Raw genomic sequence first — 27,590 nt, forward strand, 5'->3', positions numbered from 1 at the left:
TCCCCAGTATTCTCTCTTTATCTTTAAGTTTTGCCATTTTTATGACAATCTGTCTTGCTGTGGTCCTGTTTGGGTTGATCCTGTTTGGGACTCTATGTGCTCTCTGGACCTAGATGTGTGTTTCCTTTCCCAGGTTAGGGATGTTTTCTGCTATTATGTCTTCAGATATGTTCTCTGCCCCTTTCTTTCTCTCTCTCTCTTTTCTGTCTGTGACTCCTATATTGTGAATATTAGTATGCTGGACATCTCTTAAACTGTCCTCATTTAGTTTTATTCTTTTTTCTTTGTTCTGTTCAGCTTCAGTGATTTCCACTACCCTGTCTTTGCATTCACTGATCTGGAATGTAAAGACAGGGTAGACTGTTGATTTCTTCTAGTGTATTTTTCATTTCAGTTATTATAGTCTTCACCTCTGTTTTGTTCCTCTTTATATTTTCTAACTCTTTGTTAAAAAACTTCTAATTTCTCACAAACTGGCTATTTTGAATTGTAACAACTGGCTTCATTGGTCCTCTGGCTTTGATTGTCTCATGACTATCCTAAGGGATTTAATTACTGTGAGCCCTCAGATGGAATGCTGCCATGACATAGGTCACGTTTTTAGTGCCCATTTAAAGTCTTACTTGCATCATCTGTATTAATTTCAGTATAAAAACGTAAGTCCAAATGTAGCATATGGTTTTAAGCTCTTACCTGACCTTGAAATCTGGCCATTAGATCTCCGTTTTCCATAGATAAAAATATCATCAAGCATCTCACAATTCAAAAGTTGACACAAATTTCTGAAAGAATTAAAAATATAAAAGGACTAATTACCTAATTTTAGATGTAGCCCCTTTATACCTGAAGGCTTTTCTTCTCAATATTTATTCTGCTATCACCAGGTGCATCCAAGAGGACAGCAATAGGTGCCCAAACAAACAAACAAAAATAAGATTTAATGAGAGTGGGACTGGGTTAGCGGAACACCAATACATAAAAGAGGCTTAGGACAGTCAAACTGACGCCTTGTCCCACGTCTTATTCCACTCATACCCTTTATCACAGTCTATCCACAACAATTATTTTCCTCTTATATCATTTTTTAAAATTGTGGTAAAATTCAAGTAATATATAATTACCCGTTTTAAAGTGTATGGTTCAGTGGCATTTAGAACATTCACAATGTTCTGCCACCATCACCACCATCTAGTTTCAAAACATATTCATCGGGACTTCCGTGGTGGTCCAGCGGTTAAGCCTCTGCACTCTAATGCAGGGGGCCTGGGTTCAATCTGTGGTCAGGGAACTAGATCCCACATGCCCCAATTAAAGATCCTACACGCGGCAGCAAAGATCCCGCATGCCGCAACTAGGACCTGGTGCAGCCAAATAAAAGCAGACAAACGTATTCATCACCCCAAAATGACACCCCTATTTATTCAGCAGTCATTCCCCAGTCCTCCCTCCTCCAGCCCCTGGCAACCACTAATCGGCTTTCTGTCTCTGGATTTTCCCACTCTGAATATTTAATACTCGTGGAATCATACATTATGTGACCTTTGCTGCCAGCTTCTTTCACTTGGCATAATGTTTTTGAGGTTCATCCACACTGTAGGAGGTGTTAGTACCTCATTCTTTTTTTCTCTATGTGCCATTATATGTTAAGATTTGTAGGTGACAAAAGAACTGAACGGGGCCCTGGGGATTTACAAATTTACAAAATATACATGTAAAAAGTATAATAAAATATTTAAGTTTTAAACCAAACCAGGCCAAATCATTCTAAAAGGAAGAGAAGAAAGTGCTTTCAAATCTCAGATTTCTCTTACTAGATCAATAACCTGGACTTGATTTTATAATCACTAATGTTAAAAGAATAATATGGATGTATAATTTTTCATTTTCTGATAACATATCACTTTAAATGAAAGAACTGCACCCTACACCCAGGAGACTAGGGTCAAGCGATTATCATCTGGATCATTATATAAGTACCCTCAGTGAGTCAGAGATCACTAAAGTCAAGTCCTTTTTATAAAATAGCCAACATGCGATACAAACTATGTTTTTCGTTCCACAGATGGAACCAGCCATTTGCTGGGAATTCCCTGCCGGTCCAGTGGTTAGGACTTGGCGCTTTCACTGCCAGGTGCCCTGGTTCAATTCCTGGTCGGGAAACTAAGATCCCGCAAGCCGCACAGTGTGGCCAGAAAACGAAACCAAAACAAAACAAAACACTCACTTGCTTAAATCAGTAGGGGAGCAGAAAAACCAAGGGTAGGATTGCAGGCTTGCCTCTGCATGTTCTGGGTGTTGGGGTATGGAGAAGAGGAACTTTGGGGTTTTACTGTGTATTATCAAAACTTTTGAAATAAGATGTACTGATGAATTAATTATGTCATAAAAAAAAACTAATTCAGCTTCTAGAATACACTTCGTAGATAGTGGGCCACAAAACAAGTCTATGCTATGACTCTGTAAGTAGCCAAAACAGATTTGGACAGGTGGCTGCTTGTACTCATGATTTAATCATCAAACAAGTACCTATAATGCATGATTACTGTTAGGAATTAAAATGATACTATCATTTCTCCTAACTAGCTATAATCTATTTCTAGATAGAGCATAATGTTACATGATTCTTTATGGTGTAATACAAGTGAGCGAAAGATAAACTCTGTATATTGGTTCTATATTGTTTACTTCTTCACAGCAGACCGGGACCCGTTAGCTCAAAGGTACCTATCCAACTGGTGTAAATATAGCCTAAATAAGCAGACACTTATAATATTGTTAAAATGGCCACACGACACAAGGGAACTGGCAAACAAGCCGTAGAGTCTGCTCCGCAGTTGGAGAACGCATTAAACAACCTCCTGTAACAGCTGAAGGCCTCGGCTTCTAAAAATACAGAAACCAATCTCTCATGCTTCATGAAAAAGTTCCTGGATCAACAGACCAGGAACATAAGCTATCTGGAACACCAGCTTAACTATCCCAAGGACTTAGAAAAGGCAGCCCAGAGTGAGGGACAGCTTGAAAAGGCTGCTAAAGCATCTGAAGCATCAGGTAAAGAGACAACATCTGAAGGCAACACAGCAAGTCTTCCCACCCAGCAGGTCCCAAAGTCAGCTACTTAAGAATCTTGATCTTCTTCTCTGTTGGACAGAAGTATTCTTTCCTTTTCATCTTGGATCCTAATCCTCATAGTCGTGCATGCCGATAAATCTGTTTTGCATTATAAAAGAAAGGCAGTCTACAGATTCCATGCAATCCCTATCAAAATACCAACGGGATTATCACAAAACTAGAACAAATAATTCTAAAATATGCATGGAAACACAAAAGGCCCCAAATAGCCCAAATGACCTTGAGAAAGGACAAAGCTGGAGGTATCATGCTCCCTGATTTCAAACTATACTACAAAGCTACACTCATCAAAACAGTACAGCACTGGCATAAAAACAGACACGTAGATCAATGGAACAGAACATAGGGCTCAGAAATGAACCCACACTTAAATGAGCAATTAATCAGCTGATGGCTGAGGCCATTCAGGTCTCGGGACTAAGGTTAGAATGGGAGCAAGAGTGGTGGCTAAGCGTGGAGCCTGCGACTTTGCTGGGCTTGGGGAACTTCAAAGAAAGGCTATGTTTTTCTCCATCCGGAGGCACGATGCTGAAACCATCGCTACTGCATAAGAAGGAGGCGATTCCGATCTCAGAGAAGATCTCAGGTGTCCAGGTTCCAAGAACCCTCTGCAGTGCTACCGCCCAAACCTGACTAGCCGTGGAAACAGTTTTTGGTCCGTCAGCAAAATTCTTCCTCAGGCTGGAGTCGTCGTACCAACAAGAAGAGTTGTGTGTGCCTGTGTAAATAAACTGGCAATGCCGCATGGACACTGCTTCAGTTCCGCATGAGCCCCTCGCCGTCCCCAAGGCCAGGGTGGACGAGGACACACGTTCTTTCCCAGCATCGAACCTGAAATAACCGAAGGCAAGGACAACAGGCCACTAGATACATTTCATAAGGGTTATTTTAATAACACAAGCCAATTCTGCTTGTGTTCCGGGTATTTTCTGGGTATGTTTGTGCTTCTATCACAGACATGTGATATAGGGTGCATACCTGTGTAATATCTGTGTCCGTGTGTGTTTTCTACCTGGCAGCTCCATTTGAAGGAGACCCCATGAGCAAAGGTAAGGTCTACCTGCTGCTTTTATTTTATTTTTCATTTTTATTTTTTTAACATCTTTACTGGAGTATGATTGCTTTACAATGGTGTGTTAGTTTCTGCTTTATAACAAAGTGAATCCATTTTACATATACGTATGTTCCCATACCTGCTGCTTTTATTTATTTTTATTTTTAAAATGAATTTATTTTATGTTTGGCTGTGTTGGGTCTTTGTGGCTGTGCACGGGTTTCTGTAGTTGCGGCGCTTCTCATTGCAGTGGCTGCTCTTGTGGTGGAGCACGGGCTCTAGGTGTGCGGGCTTCAGTAGTTGTGGCACACAGGCTCAGTAGTTGTGGCGCACGGGCTTAGTTGCTCCGCGGCATGTGGGACCTTCCCGCAGGCAGACTCTTAACCGCTGCGTCAACAGGGAAGCCCTACCTGCTTCTTTTAAATAAAGTGATTATCCTGGATCAGTGCTCAGGGACCACCACCTCCTGGCTTCCGGCAACACTCACCCAAGGGGCTCCCTTTCAGTGTTGAATTAGCTGGAACGAGGGTTCTCCCAAGGATGTTGAAGGTGACAAAATACACTTGAAGGCCACATCATCCGTCAGCTCTGAGCTGGGGAAGGAGCTACGATATGCTTTCCGTATCTGGGGGTGGGGAAGAGTGGGTGAGAAGAGCCGCATGCGGGCCTAGACAGTCTCCTCTTGTGTTACCTTCGCAGAGGTAGGCCCCTCCCCCTCCGCTAGCGTGGTTTCTCTCCCCACGTGCCCTCCACAACAGGGAAGGCGGTGAACAGGACTGGGAGAGAAGCCGACGGTGCCCCGCTCCCTCTCTTCCGTAAAGCCCTATGAGTAGTCACTGCAGAAGTGTCCCTTGGAGTCCTCCTTGTACCTGAGCTGGTCACCATGAATGGGCCTCAGGCCTGCTTTGAAACACACTGTTCTCCCATTCGAGACTCACACCACCCGTCTTGCACATCTAGGTGGTCCCAATGGGGCAGCGTGCGGGGAGCATGGGTGCTGGGGGAGAGGGTGGAAGAGAACAGGTGGGTCTGTGTAAACCCCTCATGGGCACCTGGCAAACTTCTGAGATGTGCATGGCCTATGATGGTGACTCAGGGCTGTTACTGCATGAAAGGAGGCCTCCTGGGCATTCGGTCTGAATGGTGTTGGCTTAGCAACTTCCATCAAATTTACTAACCCCATGTGACACAGAGAACAAATATGCAGAGAACTCACAACTTTATTGAAAATACAAAAACATGCCCTAAAACAGTGGGTCAAGGGCTCTACTTCTGTTTAATATACTTTGCAGGCATTTGGGGAACTGTTCTTGGTGGTGAGGTACGCAGAATTTGAAACTGGCCCAAAGGCACTTTGAACAAAACTGTCATGGACACCATTTAAGAGGAAACTAGGGCTACCGTAGGACCGCCGATGGTTAGGGACCAGGCCATGCCGCATGAGGGCACCTACAGGGAAGCAAGTGTGGACGAAGCCTGGGTGGAGAAGGCAACAGCATAGGAGGAAAGGGCTGCATGGGCGTCATGTGTGGCATGGGTTGCACGTGCCACAGGGGTGGCTCAGGCAGCATGGGCGGCACGGGAGGCATGGGTTGCACGGGTGGCATTAGTGGCACGGGGTGCACGGGCCACATGAGCTGCATGGGCGGCATGGGTGGCACGGGCGGCATGGGCACCATGGGCTGCATGGGTGGCAGGGGATACTCGGGCAGCACGGGTGGCACGGGTGGCCTGGGCGGGACGGGCAGCATGGGTGGCACAGGTGGCCTGGGTGGCACGGGCGGTCTGGGCAGCAGGGACAGGTCCATCAGCAGTGGCTCCAGAAGATCGCATGACGAATTCAGCTCCTGACGCGAGACGGCAGGGCAGGGCTCACACAAGCTGGCGACAGCAGGGGGCACGGGGGGCACGTCACTGAACATTAGTGCCCTCTGATGTCTCCTCCACTTGGCCCTTTTACTCTTAAACCAAGCCTTCAAGCAGAGAGAAAAAGACATTGATTAGTATATTGAGCATTTCATGTCAGATATGAAAAATTGCAGCAGGGAGCTCTCGGTGCCTTGAAGATTTGAAAGTGCATCAGGAGAAGCTATTTCCTTCTTGCTAAAGCATCATAGGATATGTAGCTGAAGGCGCTCCCTTCAGCCGCCCTCCCCACCAAGAGCGAGCACCGACTATGTGCCAGGCTCTGGATTGGCATATGGCTTTGTCTCTCCCCTCCCACCTTTACTATTATTTCCCCCACTCTTACACGCAGGTGGAGCTGACCAACTGCGCTCTGTCCCTGCTGTTATTACTATGCCTGGTAGGTCTGCGTCCTGACAACTGACCGTCAGCTCCAGCTGCCACTAATCCCTACTCATTGGGCAGGTGTCACCTTAGTTATGGGGGAAGTTGAGCATAGGAAAAAGTGGGTGCCTTTTAAAATCATACTGAGGGGAACGGTCCCCATTTTGAAAAACCCATCTTTGGTTACAGTAAATAATCAATAGGAGTGGGTTGGATTTTTCAACAAAAGCTTTCCCCAAGGATGACTAAAAAGGGTCATTCATCCTCTGGAACCTTGGATGGTTAAAAAGATGGGGATGGTATTGTGAGGGAGGTTTGGTCATGGGGTCCCAGGGACTTTGTGGTTTGTCTTGCTGGACACCGGCGGAGATGAAGGCCTGGACACTACCTTAATATTAGACTATAGGGGTAATGAATGCTTAGATGAACTCAGCCCAAATTTACTAAAACTCTTAAAATCTTTGCCCAGACAAGTGTTTCGGGGGAAAGAGGCATACCGTTGTCACCTCTGTCAATTCTGCACTCTCCAACCTGCCCCACCCTCCAAACCTTCCTGGGCTCAAGACCAGGTCAGGTCACTCCGCTCTGGCTACAGTTGCAGGGTCTTGGACCAGAGCCTCTGGTGCCCAGCAAGGTTGCGCCCTCTAGGAGCTGCGAATCAACCAGGAGATCCCCATCCTGTCCCCTATGCTTAAGTCAAGAGGGTGCAACCTGCATTTTAGGAAGACAGCCGACAACCACGTGAGTGAGGGGTCACAAAACGGCTCCCCCCTAAATATCTGGCAACTATTAACAACTGAAAGTAAAACCTGTCCTGTGGACTCCACTGCTCCCTCAGCATCTCAGTTAATGGAATTATGCCATATTTAGATTTTTGGATGTTTCCACGCGGCAAATTTTACATGACACCAAGGGCCTCCTCTCTCTGTCGCCCCATTTTCCCTCTCCCATCTTAGTATTTGGGTCCTTCTGCTGCATGAATATGTAGTCGAGAAAAGCCAGTGTAACAGAGCTCACTTTGGGGGGTTCCAGTGTACCAATGGTCAAATCTGCATAAATATAAGCAATGTGCAAAGCTGGCTGTGTGAGGTTCAGGCTGACACTACTTCCATATTTCCAATACTGGTTTCATAAAACAACTCCTACTGTCCTTGCAAACCAAGGGAGGGTGTCCCTTAAATGTTTCTTTGGGACGCTCATGCTGTAGAGTTTGGAAATAGATGAAAACATTCTCCCGTCTGCTTCATGTGTTTCTTGTTGCTCCTTTTGCCTTCAGAACTCCATTAAGAGACCACTACGTAAACCCAGGAGAAGCAAGCCACCAAAACTTCAGTTTCTCTTTTCCTCTGAGCTTGCTTTGCCTGCTTGACAAAGCAGAGGCCTGCGCCTCCCAAGCCCTGGCCAGACCTGACTGTGAGCCCAGCCCGTGGTCTTAGGCTGCCAGCACTGCTTTCCAGGCCCCACCACCAGCTCTGCAGCCCATGTCCATCACTGCCCTCCACATGCTCTCTGCAGCAAAGCTAGTGAACCCATCCTGATTCTTCTTTCCTTGCTTCCTTCTTTCTTCCTTTCTATCAATCTTGTGTTTTTAAAAAATATTCCTCTTCCACAACAAGCGAAGCCACTGCACTGAGAAGACCGTGCACCACAACGAAGAGTAACCCCGGCTCTCCTCAACTAGCGAAGAGCCCACGCACAGCAACGAAGACCCAACGCAGCCAAATATAAATAAATAAATATATTAAAATATATATATACTCCTTTGATACAACTTACTGTGTTCTATGGACAGATAATCAGCTTCTGTGCCATGAGCTACCAACTAGTAACCACTACCTGATTGAATGAGCAAGTATTTCAAATTAACACATGTAAGCGACTAGCTGAGAGCCAACCACTGACCATCACAAACAAATTCTTCGAAACCAATGCCTCATAATAATATGAAAAGGGAAGAAAAAAATTCTTAGACATTAGAAATTGCTCAAAATAATATTCACTGATACATTTGTTAGTTTCATAATGTTGAATTTACGCAGTATCTCCAAGACATATATCGATAGTACCCAATTATTCTCAAACCCGTCCATCTTTTGAGGTCAGTGGAAACTTATTCAAATTTGTTCTTTTTGTTTGTTTTCTATGTTTAGACAAATTCCTTTAATTTGTTTAGACAAATTCCTAAAGGTTGCAAACCTTTACCCCCTCGATCATACTGCACAACCTACTATGTTAGCAATGTTTTCAGGCTGCACATCAAAAACTTCAGAAAATTAAAATTTACAGCTGAAACTCTCTACACTGCTCTACCAAACACATAAAAACAACAGCAAGAGGACCAGGCACTTGGAATTTTAAGCTATTCGCCTCCCCATCAGTCTCATCTAAACTAAACATATATTAGTTGCTCACATGTTGTGTTCCGAGGTGAATTATTCCCTTACCCAATTGCCTGAATACTTGTAAATTCACTCCTTATACAAAGAGCTTAGGCCTGGCTTTAAAACTTTTAAATAATTTAGTATACTTGAACCCTCTTCTAACCCAGCTATTTGGTGCATTAATTTGAATAATTGCCAAATTAGCAATCAGAATCAGCCCCAACATGATTCCACAGAGACTTGTCCCGTAAGGGATACCAGTTTTGGAAGGAGTTTAACTTTACTGAAGATACATATATTCTGGCCCCAAAGCCCCAAAAGTCCAAACCTTATTTCCAAAACATCGACAAGTGTACAAAAACACACCAACTTGAGAATGTCTAGGACAAGGTATCCAATTCCTAAAGCAGGTTTTAGATTGGCTGCCCTGCCAAGTTGCTTTTTTCAGGTTTACTGACCCACACTCTGGCTTCAGTCACTCCCAGGCGTCTTGCAAGCTCCTTTCTGAGGGGAAAAATATTGAAAATATTCAGCACTTGACATTATGGATGAAATGAAATATACAATGCACATTTCATGCTATGTTCAAATGTTTATTCAGAGGGTAGCCAAGATGGTGACATAGGAAAAACCCCGAGCTTACCTCCTTCCATGGGTACACCAAAATTACAGCTATTTACAGAGCAACTTTTTTTTGCGGTACGCGGGCCTCTCACTGTTGTGGCCTCTCCCGTTGCAGAGCACAGGCTCCGGATGCGCAGGCTCAGTGGTCATGGCTCATGGGCCCAGCCGCTCCGCGGCATGTGGGATCTTCCCGGACCGGGGCACGAACCCGTGTCCCCTGCATCGGCAGGTGGGCCCTCAACCACTGCGCCACCAGGGAAGCCTACAGAGCAACTATTGATGAGAATGACCTGAAGACTAGCAGACAAGAGCTTCCACAACTACAGATATAAAGAAGGAAACACAATGAGATGGATAGGAAGGGCCGAGATGTGGTATAGTCAAGACCCACACCCCCAGGTTGGCGACCCATAAATGGGAGGATAATTACAATTTCAGAGGTTCTCCCCAAGAAGCAAGGGGTCCAAGCACATTAGATTTACGAACGGGGAGAAAATATTTGCACACAATGCAACTGACAAGGGCTTAATTTCCAATATCCCAATAGCTCATACAACTCAATAACAAAAAAACAAACAACACAATCAAAAAATGGGCAGAAGACCTAAATAGACATTTCTCCAAAGAAGACATACAGATGGCCAACAGGCACATGAAAAGATGCTCAACATCACTAATCCCATATCTAGGCATATACCTGAAACAGATGAAAGCTCTAATTCGAAAAGATACATGCACCCCAATATTCAGAGCAGCACTGTTTGCAATAACTAAGATGTGGAAGCAACCTAAGTGTCCATCAACAGATGAATGGATAAAGACGATGTGGTAAATAGATACAATGGAATATTACTCAGCCATAAAAATGTATGAAATCCTGCCATTTGTAAAAACATGGACGGACTTAGAGAGTATTATCCTAAGTGAAGTAAGTCAGACAGAGAAAGACAAATATTACATGATATCACTTATATGTGGAATCTAAAAAACAGAACAAGTGAACTTATTTACAAAACAAAAATAGATACACAGACATAAAAAACAAACTTATGGTTACTAAGTGGGGGGATAAATTGGGAGCACAGGATTAACAGATGCACACTACCATAGATACCAGGTAAACCAAAAGGATTTATTGTATAGCACAGGGAACTCTATTCAATATCTTGTAATAAAATATAATGGAAAAGAATAAGAAAAAAGAATATAGATATATACATATATATATGTATAATCTAATACACTGCTATATATAAACCTCATGGGAACCACAAACCAAAAATCTATAATAGATACACACACAGAAAAAGAGAAAGGAATCCAAACATAACACTAAAGATAGTCATCAAATCACAAGGGAAGAGAGCAAAAGAAGAAGGAACAAAAAAGAACTCCAAAAACAATTAGCAAAATGGCAGTAATCACATACCTACCAATAATTACTTTAAATATAAATGGAATAAATGCTCCAATCAAACGACAAAGAGTGGCTGAATGGATACAAAAACAAGACCCACATACATGCTGCCTACAAGAGACACACTTCAGATCTAAAGACTCAGACAGAAAGTGAAGGGATGGAAAAAGGTATTCCATGCAAATGGAAATCAAAATAAAGCTGGAGTAGCATTTCTCATATAAGACAAAATAGACTTTAAAATAAAGACTATTACAAGAGACAAAGAAGGACACTACATAATGATCAAGGGATCGATCCAAGAAGAAGATATAACAATTGTAAATATTTAAGCACCCAACATAGGAGCACCTCAATACATAAGGCAAAGGCTAAGAGCCATAAAAGGGGAAATCGACAGTAACACAATCATAGTAGGGCACTTTAACACCCCACTTTCACCAATGGGCAGGTCATCCAAAATGAAGATAAATAAGGAAACACAAGCTTTAAATGATACATTATACACGATGGAATTAGTTGATATTTATAGGACATTCCATCCCAAAACAACAGAATACACATTCTTCTCAAGTGCTCATGGAACATTCTCCAGGATAGATCATATCTTGGATCACAACCCAAGCCTTGGTAAATTTAAGAAAATTGAAATCATATCAAGTATCTTTTCCGACCACCACGCTATGAAACTAGATATCAATTACAGGAAAAGATCTGTAAAAAATACAAACACATGGAGGCTAAACAATACACCACTTAATAACCAAGTGATCACTGAAGAAATCAAAGAGGAAATCAAAAAATACCTAGAAACAAATGACAATGGAGACACGACGACCCAAAACCTATGGGATGCAGCAAAAGCAGTTCTAAGAGGGAAGTTTATAGCAATACAATCCTACCTTAAGAAACAGGAAACATCTCAAATAAACAACCTAACCTTGCACCTAAAGCAAGTAGAGAAAGAAGAACAAAAAAAAACCCCAAAGTTAGCAGAAGGAAAGAAATCATGAAGATCAGATCAGAAATAAATGAAAAAGAAATGAAGGAAATGATAGCAAAGATCAATAAAACTAAAAGCTGGTTCTTTGAGAAGATAAACGAAATTGATAAACCATTACCCAGACTCATCAAGAAAAAAAGGAGAAGACTCAAATCAATAAAATTAGAAATGAAAAAGGAGAAGTAACAACTGACACTGCAGAAATACAAAGGATCATGAGCGATTACTACAAGCAACTATATGCCAATAAATTTGACAACGGGAAAAAATGGACAAATTCTTAGAAAGGCACAACTTGCCAAGACTGAACCAGGAAGAAATAGAAAATATGAACTGACCGATCACAAGCACTGAAATTGAAAGTGTGATTAAAAATCTTCCAACAAACAAAAGCCCAGGACCAGATGGCTTCACAGGCAAATTCTATCAAACATTTAGAGAAGAGCTAACACCTATCAATCTCAAACCCTTCCAAAATATAGCAGAGGGAGGAACACTCCCAAACTCATTCTACGAGGCCACCATCACCCTGATACCAAAACCAGACAAGATGTCACAAAGCAAGAAAACTACAGGCCGATATCACTGATGAACATAGATGCAAAAATCATCAACAAAATACTAGCAAACAGAATCCAACAGCACATTAAAAGGATCATGCACCATGATCAAGTGGGGTTTATTCCAGGAATGCAAGGATTCTTCAATATACGCAAATCAATCAATGTGATACACCATATTAACACATTGAAGGAGAAAAACCATAGGATCATCTCAATCGATGCAGAGAAAGCTTTCGACAAAATTCAACACCCATTTATGATAAAAACCCTGCAGAAAGTAGGCATAGAGGGAACTTTCTTCAACATGATAAAGGCCATATACGACAAGCCCACAGCCAGCATCGTCCTCAGTGGTGAAAAACTGAAACCATTTCCACTAAGATCAGGAACAAGACAAGGTTTCCCACTTTCACCACTATTATTCAACATAGTTTTGGAAGTTTTAGCCACAGCAATCAGAGAAACAAAAAATAAAAGGAATCCAAATTGGAAAAGAAGAAGTAAAGCTGTCACTGTTTGCAGATGACATGATACTATACATAGAGAATCCTAAAGATGCTAGCAGAAAACTACTAGAGTGAATCAATGTATTTGGTAAAGTAGTAGGATACAAAATTAATGCACAGAAATCTCTCGCATTCCTATACACTAATGATGAAAAATCTAAAAGTGAAATTAAGAAAACACTCCCATTTACCACTGCAATAAAAAGAATAAAGTATCTAGGAATAAACCAACCTAAGGAGACAAAAGACCTGTATGCAGAAAATTATAAGACACTGATGAAAGAAATTAAAGATGACACGAATAGATGGAGAGATATACCATGTTCTTGGAATGGAAGAATCAACATTGTGAAAATGACTCTACTACCCAAAGCAATCTACAGATTTAATGCAATCCCTATCAAACTACCACTGGCATTTTTCACAGAACTAGAACAAAATATTTCACAAATTGTATGGAAACACAAAAGACCCCGAATACCTAAAGCAATCTTGAGAACGAAAAATGGAGCTGGAGGAATCAGGCTCCCTGACTTCAGACTATACTACAAAGTTACAGTAATCAAGACAGTATGGTACTGGCACAAAACCAGAAATACAGATCAATGGAACAGGATAGAAAGCCCAGACATAAACCCACGCACATATGGTCACTTTACCTTTGATAAAGGGAGAAACAATATATGGTAGAGAAAAGACAGCCTCTTCAATAAGTGGTGCTGGGAAAACTGGACAGGTACATGTAAAAGTATGAAATTAGAACACTCCCTAACACCATATACAAAAATAAACTAGAAATGGATTAAAGACCTAAATGTAAGGCCAGACACTATCACACTCTTAGAGGAAAACATAGGCAGAACACTCTATGACATAAATCAGAGCAAGATCCTTTTGACACACTTCCTAGAGAAATGGAAATAAAAACAAAAATAAACAAATGGGACCTATTGAAACTTCAAAGCTTTTTCACAGCAAAGGAAAATACAAACAATACCAAAAGACAGCCCTCAGAATGGAAGAAAGTATTTGCAAATGAAGCAACTGACAAAGGATTAAGCTCCAAAATTTACAAACAGTTCATGCAGCTCAATATCAAACAAACAACAGCCCAATCCATAAATGGGCAGAAGACCTAAATAGACATTTCTCCAAAGAAGATACACAGATTGCCAACAAACACATGAAAGAATGCTCAACATCATTTTTTAAAATTAATTAATTAATTAATTTATTTTTGGCTGTGTTGGGTCTTCATTTCTGTGCGAGGGCTCCCTCTAGTTGCAGAAAGCGGGGGCCACTCTTCATCGTGGTGTGCGGGCCTCTCACTATCACGGCCTCTCTTGTTGCGGAGCACAGGTTCCAGACGCACAGGCTCAGTACTTGTGGCTCACGGGCCCAGTTGCTCCGTGGCATGTGGGATCTTCCCAGACCAGGGCTCGAACCCGTGTCCCCTGCATCGGCAGGCAGATTCTCAACCACTCCACCATCAGGGAAGCCCTGCTCGACATCATTAATCATTAGAGGAATGCAAATCAAAACTACAATGAGATGTCATATCACACCGGTCAGAATGGCCATCATCAAAAAATCTAGAAACGATAAATGCTGGAGAGGGTGCGCAGAAAAGGGAACGCTCTTGCACTGTTGGTTGGAATGTAAATTGATACAGCCACTATGGAGAACAGTGTGGAGGTTCCTTAGAAAACTAAAAATAGAACTACCATCCGACCCAGCAAACCCACTGCTGGGAATATACCCTGAGAAAACCATAATTCCAAAAGAGTCATGTACCACAATGTTCACTGCAGCTCTATTTACAATAGCCAGGACATGGAAGCAACCTAAGTGTCCATCAACAGATGAATGGATAAAGAAGATGTGGCACATATATACAATGGAATATTACTCAGCCATAAAAAGAAACGAAATTGAGTTATTTGTAGTGAGGTGGATGGACCTAGAGTCTGTCCTACACAGTGAAGTAAGTCAGAAAGAGAAAGAAAAATACCATATGCTAACACATATATATGGAATCTAAGAATAAAAATGTCATGAAGAATTAGGTGCAAGACAGGAATAAAGACACAGACCTACTATAGAATGGACTTGAGGATACGGGGATGGGGAAGGGTAAGCTGGGACAAAGTGAGAGAGTGGCATGGACGTATATACACTACCAAACCTAAAATAGATAGCTAGTGGGAAGCAGCCACATAGCACACGGAGATCAGCACGGTGCTTTGTGACCACCTAGAGGGGTGGGATAGGGAGGGTGGGGGGGAGGGAGATGCAAGAGGGAAGAGATATGGGAACATATGTATATGTATCACTGATTCACTTTGTTATAAAGCAGAAACTAACACACCATTGTAAAGCAATTATATTCCAATAAAGATGTTAAAAAATCAAAAAAACAAAATAAGAGAAAAAAACCAAAAGTTAGTACAAGGGACAAAGTCACAAAGATCAGAGAAGAAAGAAATGAAATAGATTTTAAAATATATAAAATATCAATGGAAGTAAGAGATGATTCTTTGAAAATGTAAATAAAATTGATAAACCTTTCGCCAGACTCATCAAGAAAAGGAGAAAGAGGTTCCAAATCAATAAAATCAGAAAAGAAAAAGAGGTTAGAACCAACACCACAGAAATAAAAAGGATCATAAGAGATTACTATGAACAATCATACATCAATAAAATGGACAAACTAGAAGAAATGAACAAATTCCCAGAAAGGTACCGTCTCCCAAGACTAAAGCAGTAAGAAATAGAAAATTTGAATACATCAATTATCAGTAATTAAACTGAATTGGATAATAAAAAAAGGATATATTTTACAGCACCAGGAATACAGCCAATATTTTATAATAACTTTAAATGGAGAATAATCTATGAAAAAATTGAATCACTGTGCTGCACATCTGAAACTAATATAACATTGTAAATCAAATATACCTCAATAAAAACAGACATTAGGAAGTAGAGAGCAGAAGCAAGAAGAACTACAATCCCACAGCCTGTGGAACAAAAACCACAATAGACAAGATGAAAAGGCAGAGGGCTATGTACCAGATGAAGGAACAAGATGAAACCCCAGAAAAACAACTAAATGAAGTGGAGATAGGAAAACTTCCAGAAAATGAATTCAGAATAATGATAGTGAAGATGATCCAGGACCTCAGAAAACGAATGGAGGTAACGATTGAGAAGATGCAAGAAATGTTAAACAAAGATCTAGGAGAATTAAAGCACAAACAAACAGAGATGAACAATACAATAACTGAAATGAAAAATACACTAGAAGGAATCAATCACAGAATAACTGAGGCAGAAGAACGGATGAGTGACCTGGAAGACAGAATGGTGGAGTTCACTGCTGCGGAACAGAACAAAGAAAAAAGAATGAAAAGAAATGAAGACAGCCTAAGAGACCTCTGGGACAACATTAAACGCAACAACATTCGCATTATAGGGGTCCCAGAAGGAGGAGAGAGAGAGAAAGGCCCCGAGAAAATATTTGAAGAGATTATAGTGGAAAACTTCCCTAACGTGGGAAAGGAAATAGCCACCCAAGTCCAGGAAGCACAGAGAGTCCCAGGCAGGATAAACCCAAGGGGAAACACGCCGAGACACATAGTAATCAAACTGACAAAAATTAAAGACAAAGAAAAACTACTGAAAGCAACAAGGGAAAAATGACAAATAATATACAAGGGAACTGCCATAAGGTTAACAGCTGATTTCTCAGCAGGAACTCTACAAGCCAGAAGGGAGTGGCATGATATACTTAAAGTGATGAAAGGGAAGAACCTACAACCAAGATTACTCTACCCGGCAAGGATCTCATTGAGTTCGATGGAGAAATCAAAAGCTTTACAGACAAGCAAAAGCTAAGAGAATTCAGCACTACCAAACCAGTTTTACAACAAATGCTACAGGAAATTCTCTAAGTGGGAAACACAAGAGAAGAAAAGGACCTACAAAAACAAACCCATAACAATTAAGACAATGGTAACAGGAACATACGTATCGATAATTACCTTAAACGTGAATGGACTAAATGCTCCAACTAAAAGACACAGGCTCGCTGAATGGACAGAAAAATAAGGACCATATATATGCTGTCTACAAGAGACCCACTTCAGACCAAGGGACACATACAGACTGAAAGTGAGGGGATGGAAAAAGATATTCCATGCAAATGGAAATCAAAAGAAAGCTGGAGGGCTTCCCTGGTGGCGCAGTGGTTGAGAGTCTGCCTGCCTATGCAGGGGACACGGGTTCGTGCCCTGGTCCGGGAAGATCCCATATGCCACGAAGCGGCTAGGCCCGCGAGACATGGCCGCTGAGCCTGCGCGTCCGGAGCCTGTGCTCTGCAACGGGAGAGGCCACAACAGTGAGAGGCCCACGTACCACAAAAAAAAGAAAGAAAGAAAAAAAAAAAGCTGGAGTAGCAATACTTGTATCAGATAAAATAGACCTTAAAATAAACAATGTTACAAGAGACAAGGAAGGACACTACATAATGATCAATCCAGGAAGAAAATATAAGAATTATAAATATATATGCACTCAACATAGGAGCACCTCAATACATAGGGCAACTGCTAACAGCTATAAAAGAGGTAATCGACAGCAACACAAAAATAGTGGGGGACTTTAACACCTCACTTACACCAATGGACAGATCATCCAAACAGAAAATTAATAAGGAAACACAAGCTTTAAATGACACAATAGACCAGACAGATTTAATTGATATTTATAGGACATTCCATCCAAAAACAGCAGATTACACTTTCTTCTCAACTGCGCATGGAATATTCTCCAGGATAGATCACATCTTCGGTCACAAAACAAGCCTTGGTAAATTTAAGAAAATTGAAATCATAAAAATCATCTTTTCTGACCACAACGCTATGAGATTAGAAATGAATTACAGTGAAAGAAACCTAAAAAAAACCAGACACATGGAAGCTAAACAATACGTTACTAAATAACCAAGAGATCACTGAAGAAATCAAAGAGGAAATCAAAAAATACCTAGAGACGAATGACAATGAAAACACGACGATCCAAAACCTATGGGATGCAGCAAAAGCAGTTCTAAGACGGAAGTTTATAGCAATACAAGCCTACCTCAAGAAACAATAAAAATCTCAAGTAAACAATCTAAACTTACACCTAAAGGAAGTAGAGAAAGAAGAACAAACAAAACCCAAAGTTAGCAGAAGGAAAGAAATCATAAAGATCAGAGCAGAAATAAATGAAATAGAAACAAAGAAAGCAATAGCAAAGATCAATGGAACTAAAAGCTGGTTCTTTGAGAGGATAAACGAAATTGATACACCATTAGCCAGACTCCTCAAGGAAAACAGGGAGAGAACTCAAATCAATTAAATTAGGAATGAAAAAGGAAAAGTTACAACAGACACTTCAGAAATACAAAGCAACCTAAGAGACTACTACAAGCAACTCTATGGAAATAAAATGGACAACCTGGAAGAAATGGACAAATTCTTAGAATGGTATAAACTTCCAAGAGTGAACCAGGAAGAAATAGAAAATATGAACAGACCAATCACAAGTAATTAAATTGAAACTGTGATTAAAAATCTTCCAACAGGGCTTCCCTGGTGGCGCAGTGGTTGAGAGTCCGCCTGCCGACGCAGGGGATGCGGGTTCGTGCCCCGGTCCGAGAAGATCCCACATGCCGTGGAGCGGCTGGGCCCGTGAGCCATGGCCGCTGAGCCTGTGCGTCTGGAGCCGGTGCTCTGCAACGGGAGATGCCACAGCAGTGAGAGGCCCGCGTACCGCAAAAAATAAATAAATAAATAAACAAATCTTCCAGCAAACAAAAGTCCAGGACCAGATAGCTTCACAGGTGAATGCTATCAAACATTTAGAGAAGAGCTAACACCCATCCTTCTCAAACTCTTCCAAAAAATTGCAGAGGAAGGAACACTCCCAAACTCATTCTATGAGGCCACCATCACCTGGATACCAAAACCAGACAAAGATACTACAAAAAAGAAAATTACAGACCAATATCACTGATGAATATAGATGCAAAAATCCTCAACAAAATACTAGCAAACAGAATACAACAACACATTAAAAGGATCAGACACCGTGATCAAGTGGGATTTACCCCAGGAATGCAAGGATTCTTCAATATATGCAAATCAATCAATGTGCTACACCATATTAACACATTGAAGAAGAAAAACCAAATGATCATCTCAATAGATGAAGAAAAAGCTTTTGAGAAAATTCAACACCCATTTATGATAAAAACTCTCCAGAAAGTGGGCATAGAGGGAACCTACCTCAAAATAATAAAGCCCATATATGACAAACCCACAGCAAACATCATTCTCAGTGGTGAAAAACTGAAAGCATTTCCTAAGATCAGGAACAAGACAAGGTTGCCCACTCTCACCACTATTATTCAACATACTTTTGGAAGTCCTAGCCACGGCAATCGGAGAAGAAAAAGAAATAAAAGGAATACAAATTGGAATAGAAGAAGTAAAGCTGTCACTGTTTGCAGATGGCATGATACTATACATAGAGAACCCTACAGATGCCACCAGAATATTACTAGAGCTAACCAATGAATTTGGTAAAGTTGCAGGATACAAAATTAATGCACAGAAATCTCTTGCATTCCTATACACTAATGATGAAAAATCTGAAAGAGAAATTAAGGAAACACTCCCATTTACCATGGCAACAAAAAGAATAAAATAGCTAGGAATAAACCTACCTAGAGAGACAAAAGACCTGTATCCAGAAAACTATAAGACACTGATGAAAGAAATTAAAGATGATACCAACAGATGGAGAGATATACCATGTTCTTGGATTGGAAGAATCAACATTGTGAAAATGGCAATACTACCCAAAGTAATCTACAGATTCAATGCAATCCCTATCAAATTACCAATGGCATGTTTTACAGAACTAGAACAAAAAAATCTTAAAATTTGTATGGAGACACAAAAGACCCCGAATATCCAAAGCAGTCTTGAGGGAAAAAAATGGAGCTGGAGGAATCAGACTTGCAGACTTCAGACTATACTACAAAGCTACAGTAATCAAGACAATAGGGTACTGGCACAAAAACAGAAATACAGATCAATGAAACAGGATAGAAAGCCCAGACATAAACCCACGCACCTATGGTCAACTAATCTATGACAAAGGAGGCAGGGATGTACAATGGAGAAAAAGACAGTGTCTTCAATAAGTGGTGGTGAGAAAACTGGACAGCTCCATGTAAAAGAATGCAATTAGAACACTCCCTAACACCATACACAAATATAAACTCAAAATGGATTAGAGACCTAAATGTAAGACTGAGCACTATAAAACTCTTAGAGGAAAACATAGGAAGAACACTCTTTGAGATAAATTGCAGCAAGATCTTTTTTGTTCCACCTCCTAGAGTAATGAAAATAAAAACAAAAATAAACCAATGAGACCTAATGAAAGTTAAAAGCTTTTGCATAGCAAAGGAAACCATAAACAAGGCCAAAAGACAACCCTCAGAATGGGAGAAAATATTTGCAAATGAAGCAAGTGACAAAGGATAAATCTCCAAAATTTACAAGCAGCTCATGCAGCTCAATAGCAAAAAAACAAACAACCCAATCCAAAAATGGGCAGAAGACCTAAACAGACATTTCTCCAAAGAAGACATACAAGTGGCCAAGAAGCACATGACAAGCTGCTCAACGTCACTATTATTAGAGAAACACAAATCAAAACTACAATGAGGTATCACCGCACACCAGTTAGAATGGGCATCATCCGAAAATCTACAAACAACAATTGCTGGAGAAGGTGTGGAGAAAAGGGAACCCTCTTGCCCTGTTGGTGGGAATGTAAATTGATATAGCCACTATGGAAAACAGTATGGAGGTTCCTTAAAAACTAAAAATAGAATTACCATATGACCCAGTAATCCCACTCCTGGGCACATACCCAGAGAAAACCATAATTCAAAATGACACATGCACCCCAATGTTCACTGCAGCACTATTTACAATAGCCAGGTCATGGAAGCAACCTAAATGCCCATCGTCAGATGAATGGATAAAGAAGATGTGGTACATATGTACAATGGAATATTCCTCAGCCATAAAAAGGAACGAAATTGGGTCATTTGTAGAGATGTGGATGGATCTAGAGACTGTCATACAGAGTGAACTAAGTCAGAAAGAGAAAAACAAATATCCTATGTTAATGCATAGATGTGGAACCTAGAAGAATGGTACAGATGAACCAGTTTGCAGGGCAGAAATAGAGACGCACATGTACAGAACAAACATATGGACACCAAGGGGGGACAGTGGGGTGGTGGTGGTGGTGGGATGAACTGGGAGACCGGGATTGACATATATACACTAATATGTATAAAATGGATAACTAATAAGAACCCGCTGTATAAAAAAATAAATAAAATTCAAAACAATAAATATATAAAAAAATAAAAACAGACATCACTAATCATCAGAGTAATGCAAACCACAACTCCAATGAGATATCACCTTAGAATAGCTACCGTCCAAAAGACAGCAGGGACTTCCCTGGTGGCGCAGTGGTTAAGAATCCACTTGCCAGTGCAGGGGACATGGGTTTGAGCCCTGGTCCAGGAAGATCCTACATGCCACAGAGCAACTAAGCCCGTGCACCACAACTACTGAGCCTGCGCTCTAGAGCCATTGAGCCACAACTACTGAGCCCGTGTGCCAGAACTACTGAAGCCTGCACACCTGCAGCCCGTGATCCGCCACAAGAGAAGCCACCGCAATGAGAAGCCCGTGCACCGCAGCAAAGAGCAGCTCTGGCTCACTGCAACTAGAGTAAGCTCGCGCACAGCATCGAAGACCCAACGCAGCCAAAACTAAGTAAATTAATTAATTCTTAAAAAGACTACAAATAACAAATATCAGTGAGGATGTGGAGAAAGGGGAACCCTTGTACACTGTTGGTGGGAATGTAAATTGGTGCAGCCACTGTGGCAAACAGTATGGAGGTTTCTCAAAAAACTAAAAATAGAACTGCCATATGACCCAGCAATTTCAATCCTGGGTATATATCTGAAAAAAACAAAAACACTAATTCAAAAAGATACATGCACCCCAATGTTCATAGCAGCATCATTTACAATAGTCAAGACATGGAAGGAACCTGAGTGTCCATCAATAGAGGAACGGATAAAGAAGATGTGGTATGTATATACAATGGAGGTTAAAAAAATAAAAATGTGCCATTTGCAACAACATGGATGGACTTGGAGGGTATTATGCTTAGTGAAATAAGTAGGACAGAGAAAGACAAATGATCTCACTTATATGTGGAATCTAAAAATTAAAGCAAACTATTGAATACAATGAAAAAGTAACACTCTCATAGATATAGAGAACAAACTAGTGGTTACCAGTGGGGAGAAACAGGCGAGAAGGACGAGATAGGGGCAGTGGATTAATAGGTACAAACTACTATGTATAAAATAAATAAGCTACAAGGATATATTGTACAGCATGGGGAATATAGCCAATATTTTATAATAACTATAATGGAGTATAACCTTTAAAAATTGTGAATCACTATATTGTACACCTGAAACTTATATAATATTGTACATCAGCTGTAACTCACTTAAAAAAAAACCCCGATAACCCTAAAGTCTCCACCAAGAAACTGCTAGAACTAATAAATGAATTCAGTAAAGTTTCAGGATTCAATTTAATATACAGGAATCTGCTGCTTTTCTCTACACTATAATACACTATACTCTCAGAGAGAAAGCAAGAAAACAATCCCATTTAAAATAGCTTCAAGGGCTTCCCTGGCGGCGCAGTAGTTAAGAATCCACCTGCCAATGCAGGGGCCACGGGTTGAAGCCCTGGTCTGGTAAGATCCCACATGCCGCGGAGCAACTAAGCCTGTGGGACACAACTACTGAGCCTGCGCTCTGGAGCCTGCGAGTCACAGCTACTGAGCCCGTGTGCCACAACTACTAAAGCCCGTGTGCCTAGAGCCTGTGCTCTGCAACAAGAGAAGCCACCGCAATGAGAAGGCCCCACTTGCCGCAATTAAAGAAAGCCCACGTGCAGCAAAAAGACCTAACGCAGCCAAAAATAAAAGTAATTAATTAATTAATAATAATAAATAAAATAGCATCAAAAAGAATAAAATACCTAGGAATAAACGTAACCAAGGAAGTGAAAGACCTTTACTCTGAAAACTATATATAAAACACTGATGAAGGAATTTGAAAATGTTCCCCCAAAATGACAAGATATACTGTGTTCTTGGATTGGAAGAATTAATATTGCTAAAATATCCATACAGGAAACACAGGGGACCCCGAATGGCCAGGGCAGTCTTGAGAACGAGGAACGGAGCTGGAGGAGTCGGGTTCCCTGGCTTCGGACTATACTACACAGCTGCAGTGGTCGGGACACTGTGGTACTGGCGCAGAGGCAGGGAGATGGATCAATGCAACAGGATGGAAAGCCCAGAGATGAACCCACGCACATATGGTCACCTTATCTTTGATAAAGGAGGCAGGAGTGTACAATGGAGAAGGGACAGCCTCTTCAATGGGTGGTGCTGGGAGGACTGGACAGGTACATGTAAAGGTATGAGATTAGATCACTCCCTGGCACCATGCACAAAAGTAAGCTCAAAATGGATTGAGGGCCTGAATGTAAGGCCAGAAGCTGTCGGGCTCTTAGAGGAAAGCATAGGCAGAACACTCTATGACATAAATCACAGCAAGATCCTTTTTGACCCACCTCCTAGAGAAATGGAAATAGAAACAAGGGTGAACAGGTGGGACCTAGTGAAACTTCGGGGCCTTTGCACAGTGGAGGAAACCATAAGCAAGACCAGGGGACGACCCTCAGAATGGAAGAAGGTGTTTGCAGATGGAGCAACTGACAAAGGATTAATTTCCAAAATTTGCAAGCAGTTCGTGCAGCTCAATAACAGAAAAACGGGCAACCCAATCCAGGAATGGGCAGGGGACCTGGGTAGACATTTCTCCAAGGAAGTTGTGCAGACTGCCAGCAAGCACATGGAGGAATGCTCAACATCATTAATCATTAGGGAAATGCAGATCAGGGCTGCGGTGAGATATCATCTCACACCAGTCAGAATGGCCATCATCAAAAAAACTAGAAACAATGAAATGCTGGAGAGGGTGTGGAGAAAGGGGAACGCTCCTGCACTGCTGGTGGGAATGTGAATTGGTACAGCCACTATGGAGAACAGTATGGGGGTTCCTTGGAAAACTACAAGTGGAACTGCCACGTGACCCAGCGGGCCCACTACTGGGCATATACCCTGGGAGGACCATGGTTCAAAGAGAGTCATGTACCAGGATGTTCATTGCAGCTCTATTTACAATGGCCCGGAGATGGAAGCAACCTAGGTGCCCATCATCGGATGAATGGATGGGGAAGATATGGCACATATATACAATGGAATATTACTCAGCCATAAAAAGAAATGAAATTGAGTGAGGTGGGGAAATTGGATGAAGGCAGTCAAAAGGTACAAACTTCCAGTTATAAGATAAATAAGTACTAGGGATATAATGTACAACATGATAAATAAAATTAACACTGCTGTATGTTATATACGAAATCTGTTAAGAGAGTTCCTAAAAGTTCTCATCACACAAAAAACTTTTTTTCTGTTTAATTATGTATCTATATGAGATGATGGATGGTCACCAAACTTATTATGATAATCATTTCATGATGCACGTAAGCCAACTCATTATGCTGTGCACCTTAAACTTATACAGTACTGAATGTTAATTATATCATAATAAACTGGAAGAAAAAATATTTATCAGGCAGCTCTAGACATCCAAGTCAAGGGGCATCTTGAGTTTGACACTTTTGAGAAAGGGAGAAATTGGGCTGATCCAATTATCACACCACAGCAAAAAGCAACCGAACTTGGAGTAATCGAGTTGAACAGAAAATCCTAAACCGAAGTTGATGCTAGTTACCATCCCTGCTTGTTGAATCGTCTCCTACCGCCATCCAGGTTTACACGATACGGTTTGCTAAAAACAGCATCTCCAAACACTCCTCCTCTGTCTCTTGCAAGCTTCTTTTATTGTCTTTCAATATTCCCTAGCTCAGTGAATATACCAGCAGCCATTCATTTGGGCAAATCAGAAATTTATACATTTTTCTTAAACATTTCCTTTTACCCCCGTGTTCAAATTACCATGAATTGCTATCAATTTTACCTGCTAAATATCTCTTTAATCTGTTCACTTCTCTCCATCGCCACTACCCTGGACCAACACACCATCACCTCTGGCCTTGCCTTCTGAACAGCCTCCTAGGATTGAATCCCAGCTCTGCCACGTTCCAGCTGTGCCATCTTGGGCAAGTCTCATCACTTCTCTGAGCTTCAGTTTTTTCACAGTTATAAGTGGGGATAATAACAGTGGCTACCACATTCACAAGGGGTTGTGAAGATTCAATGACAGTATGTAGAAAAACCCTTTAAAACAAGTGCTTAACACACAGTAAGCACAATGTAAATGATAGCTTTTTAAATTTTAGCCACATTCACAGGTACTCAGCAACCCATTCATTCTCCACACTGAAGTTTGCTTTAGGGAACAATTCTACCTCAGGCACAAACTTCAGGGGTAACTAAAAATTCAGTAATCGGGTTTCCCTGGTGCCGCAGGGGTTAAGAATCCACCTGCCGATGCAGGGGACACGGGTCCGAGCCCTGGTCCGGGAAGATCCCACATGCCGCGGGGCAACTAAGCCCGTGTGCCACCACTACCGAGACTGCGCTCTAGAGCCCGCGAGCCACAACTACTGAGCCCACGTGCCACAACTACTACGGAAGCCCACCCGCCTAGAGCCCGCGCTCTGCAACAAGAGAAGCCACCACAATGCGCGCACCGCAACTTAGCGTAGCCCCCGCTCGCCGCAACTAGAGAAAGCCCGCGCCCAGAGCCCGAGAGCAGCAACAAAGACCCAATGCAGCCAGAAATAAATAGATTGATTTATTTTTAAACATTCATTAATCAAGATAAAGGATGTTTTCATGTAGTGTTTAAACTAATGCAAATATAATCCATGAATAACTGATGATCAAAATTTCTGATAAAAGTACACTCCAACTCTGCATTTGCTCCACCACGTCTCGGGCGACTCATTATTTATATGAACCGGTGGCCCACAAAGCTCCCCAACGTGACTTATTCAAACACCGCACGGAAATATCGACCTCGATTCCCGCCAGGCAGAGTCCCCGCCCCCGTCCTAGGCCTCGAGGGTGCCGGAAGGGCGGGCCGCCGCCAGGCCCCGGGGCTTTCAGATCCGGAGCCGAGGAGAGGGACTCGCGAGAGCGCCGCCCACCACCCGCGCGGCAGCCCGCGCCACCCGAGACGCCCGCTTACCGCATGAGCGCGTTGGGGTACTGAGTGTGCTGGAAAACGCTCTCCAGGTCCTGCACCTGCACCTGCGTGAACCTGGCGCGGGGGGCACGCCGCTGCCCGTCTGCGGCCTCGGGACCCTCGACGGCGGCCCGCGGGGGCTGCTCCTCGCTGCCCGCCTCGGCCTCGGCCTCGCGGCTTTCGCCGTCCGCGGGGCCGGCGGCTCCGACGCTGACCTCGCAGCCTTCCTTTCCTTCTCCTTCGTCTCCCGCCTCTTTCCCTTCCGCGGCTGCTCCCTGCTCCGGTTCGGACTGAGCCTTCTGCTCCTCTGCCCCCTCTCCGGGAGGCGACATCTCCGCGGGCTTCACCTCTGCAAGGGAGGAAACCCAAAGAGAAAGATCAGGCCGTCGAGTGAGCCCGGCTCTGGGGAGGGCCTGCGTCCGAGGGGGGTCCTGCCATTCGCCCCGCCCTGGGAAAGTACCTTTCCTGGAATCCGTAAAAGCGAGTGCCCCACCCGCCACTGACCTTTCGCTTCTTCCCGCTCCTCTTCGACCCCCAGCTTGAAGAAGCCGGCAACGGCTGCATCCGTGACGTCATAGGCATCGTGGCTGCTCTGCGGCTGACGCTCCATGTCCCGACTGCTGTCGAGGAGGCTGTGAGCTTCAGCGGAGGCTGCTCTGGATCTCCTGAGACCCCCGGCTCACGACTCAAGGCTAGAGAGGTGGCCCAGGATCCGGCACGTTAAGGCTCCTCTGGCGACTGGTCGGGTTTCAGAGATTCTGGTATGACGCCCGCTGTGGGTTTACCACAGCCTGTTGGGGGTTGGGTTAGCTGATGTGCGCATGCGGCAGGGCGTCGGCCGTCTAGGGGCCGTCTAAGGGGGCGCGGGCAGGGCGGAGAGGATGTTGCGCGCCGCCCAGGCGCTGGTAGGGAGCATGCGTGAGAGCAGAATTCCGGGTCCCAGGTTGCAACCTAGCTGACTAAGTACTCCGCACTGGGTCGGGCGCCTTCCCAGACCAAGGGGCTGTGCCCGATTTGTGGAGGGTAAGAGAGAGACCTCACCCAAGCTCCATAGACCTTGGAGAAGCGTTTGGGGACTATCTTTTCACCGAGCCCTCCATATCCGGCAGCCAGTACCAAGAAGGGAACAGTAATCAAAGTAATACGGTCGCCCCTTGGTATC

General features: G+C 42.7%; 1 protein-coding gene across 1 annotated transcript; it reads right to left on the reverse strand.

Annotated features, from left to right (window-relative positions):
- Positions 1-3,536: 3,536 nt before the first annotated feature.
- Positions 3,537-27,038, reverse strand: LOC149744184 (uncharacterized). Its single transcript, XM_089904888.1, has 5 exons — positions 26,933-27,038; positions 26,432-26,777; positions 9,315-9,360; positions 5,636-6,159; positions 3,537-3,963 (listed from the first exon to the last, which is right to left on the reverse strand). Exons 1-5 carry the CDS (start codon positions 27,036-27,038, stop codon positions 3,537-3,539), a joined length of 1,449 nt encoding a protein of 482 aa, XP_089761014.1.
- Positions 27,039-27,590: the final 552 nt, after the last annotated feature.

This window comes from Delphinapterus leucas, chromosome X (assembly GCF_059928025.1).
Source record: "Delphinapterus leucas isolate spDelLeu-1000000601 "Yukka" chromosome X, BTC_Dleu_Yukka2, whole genome shotgun sequence".
NCBI lineage: Eukaryota > Metazoa > Chordata > Mammalia > Artiodactyla > Monodontidae > Delphinapterus > Delphinapterus leucas.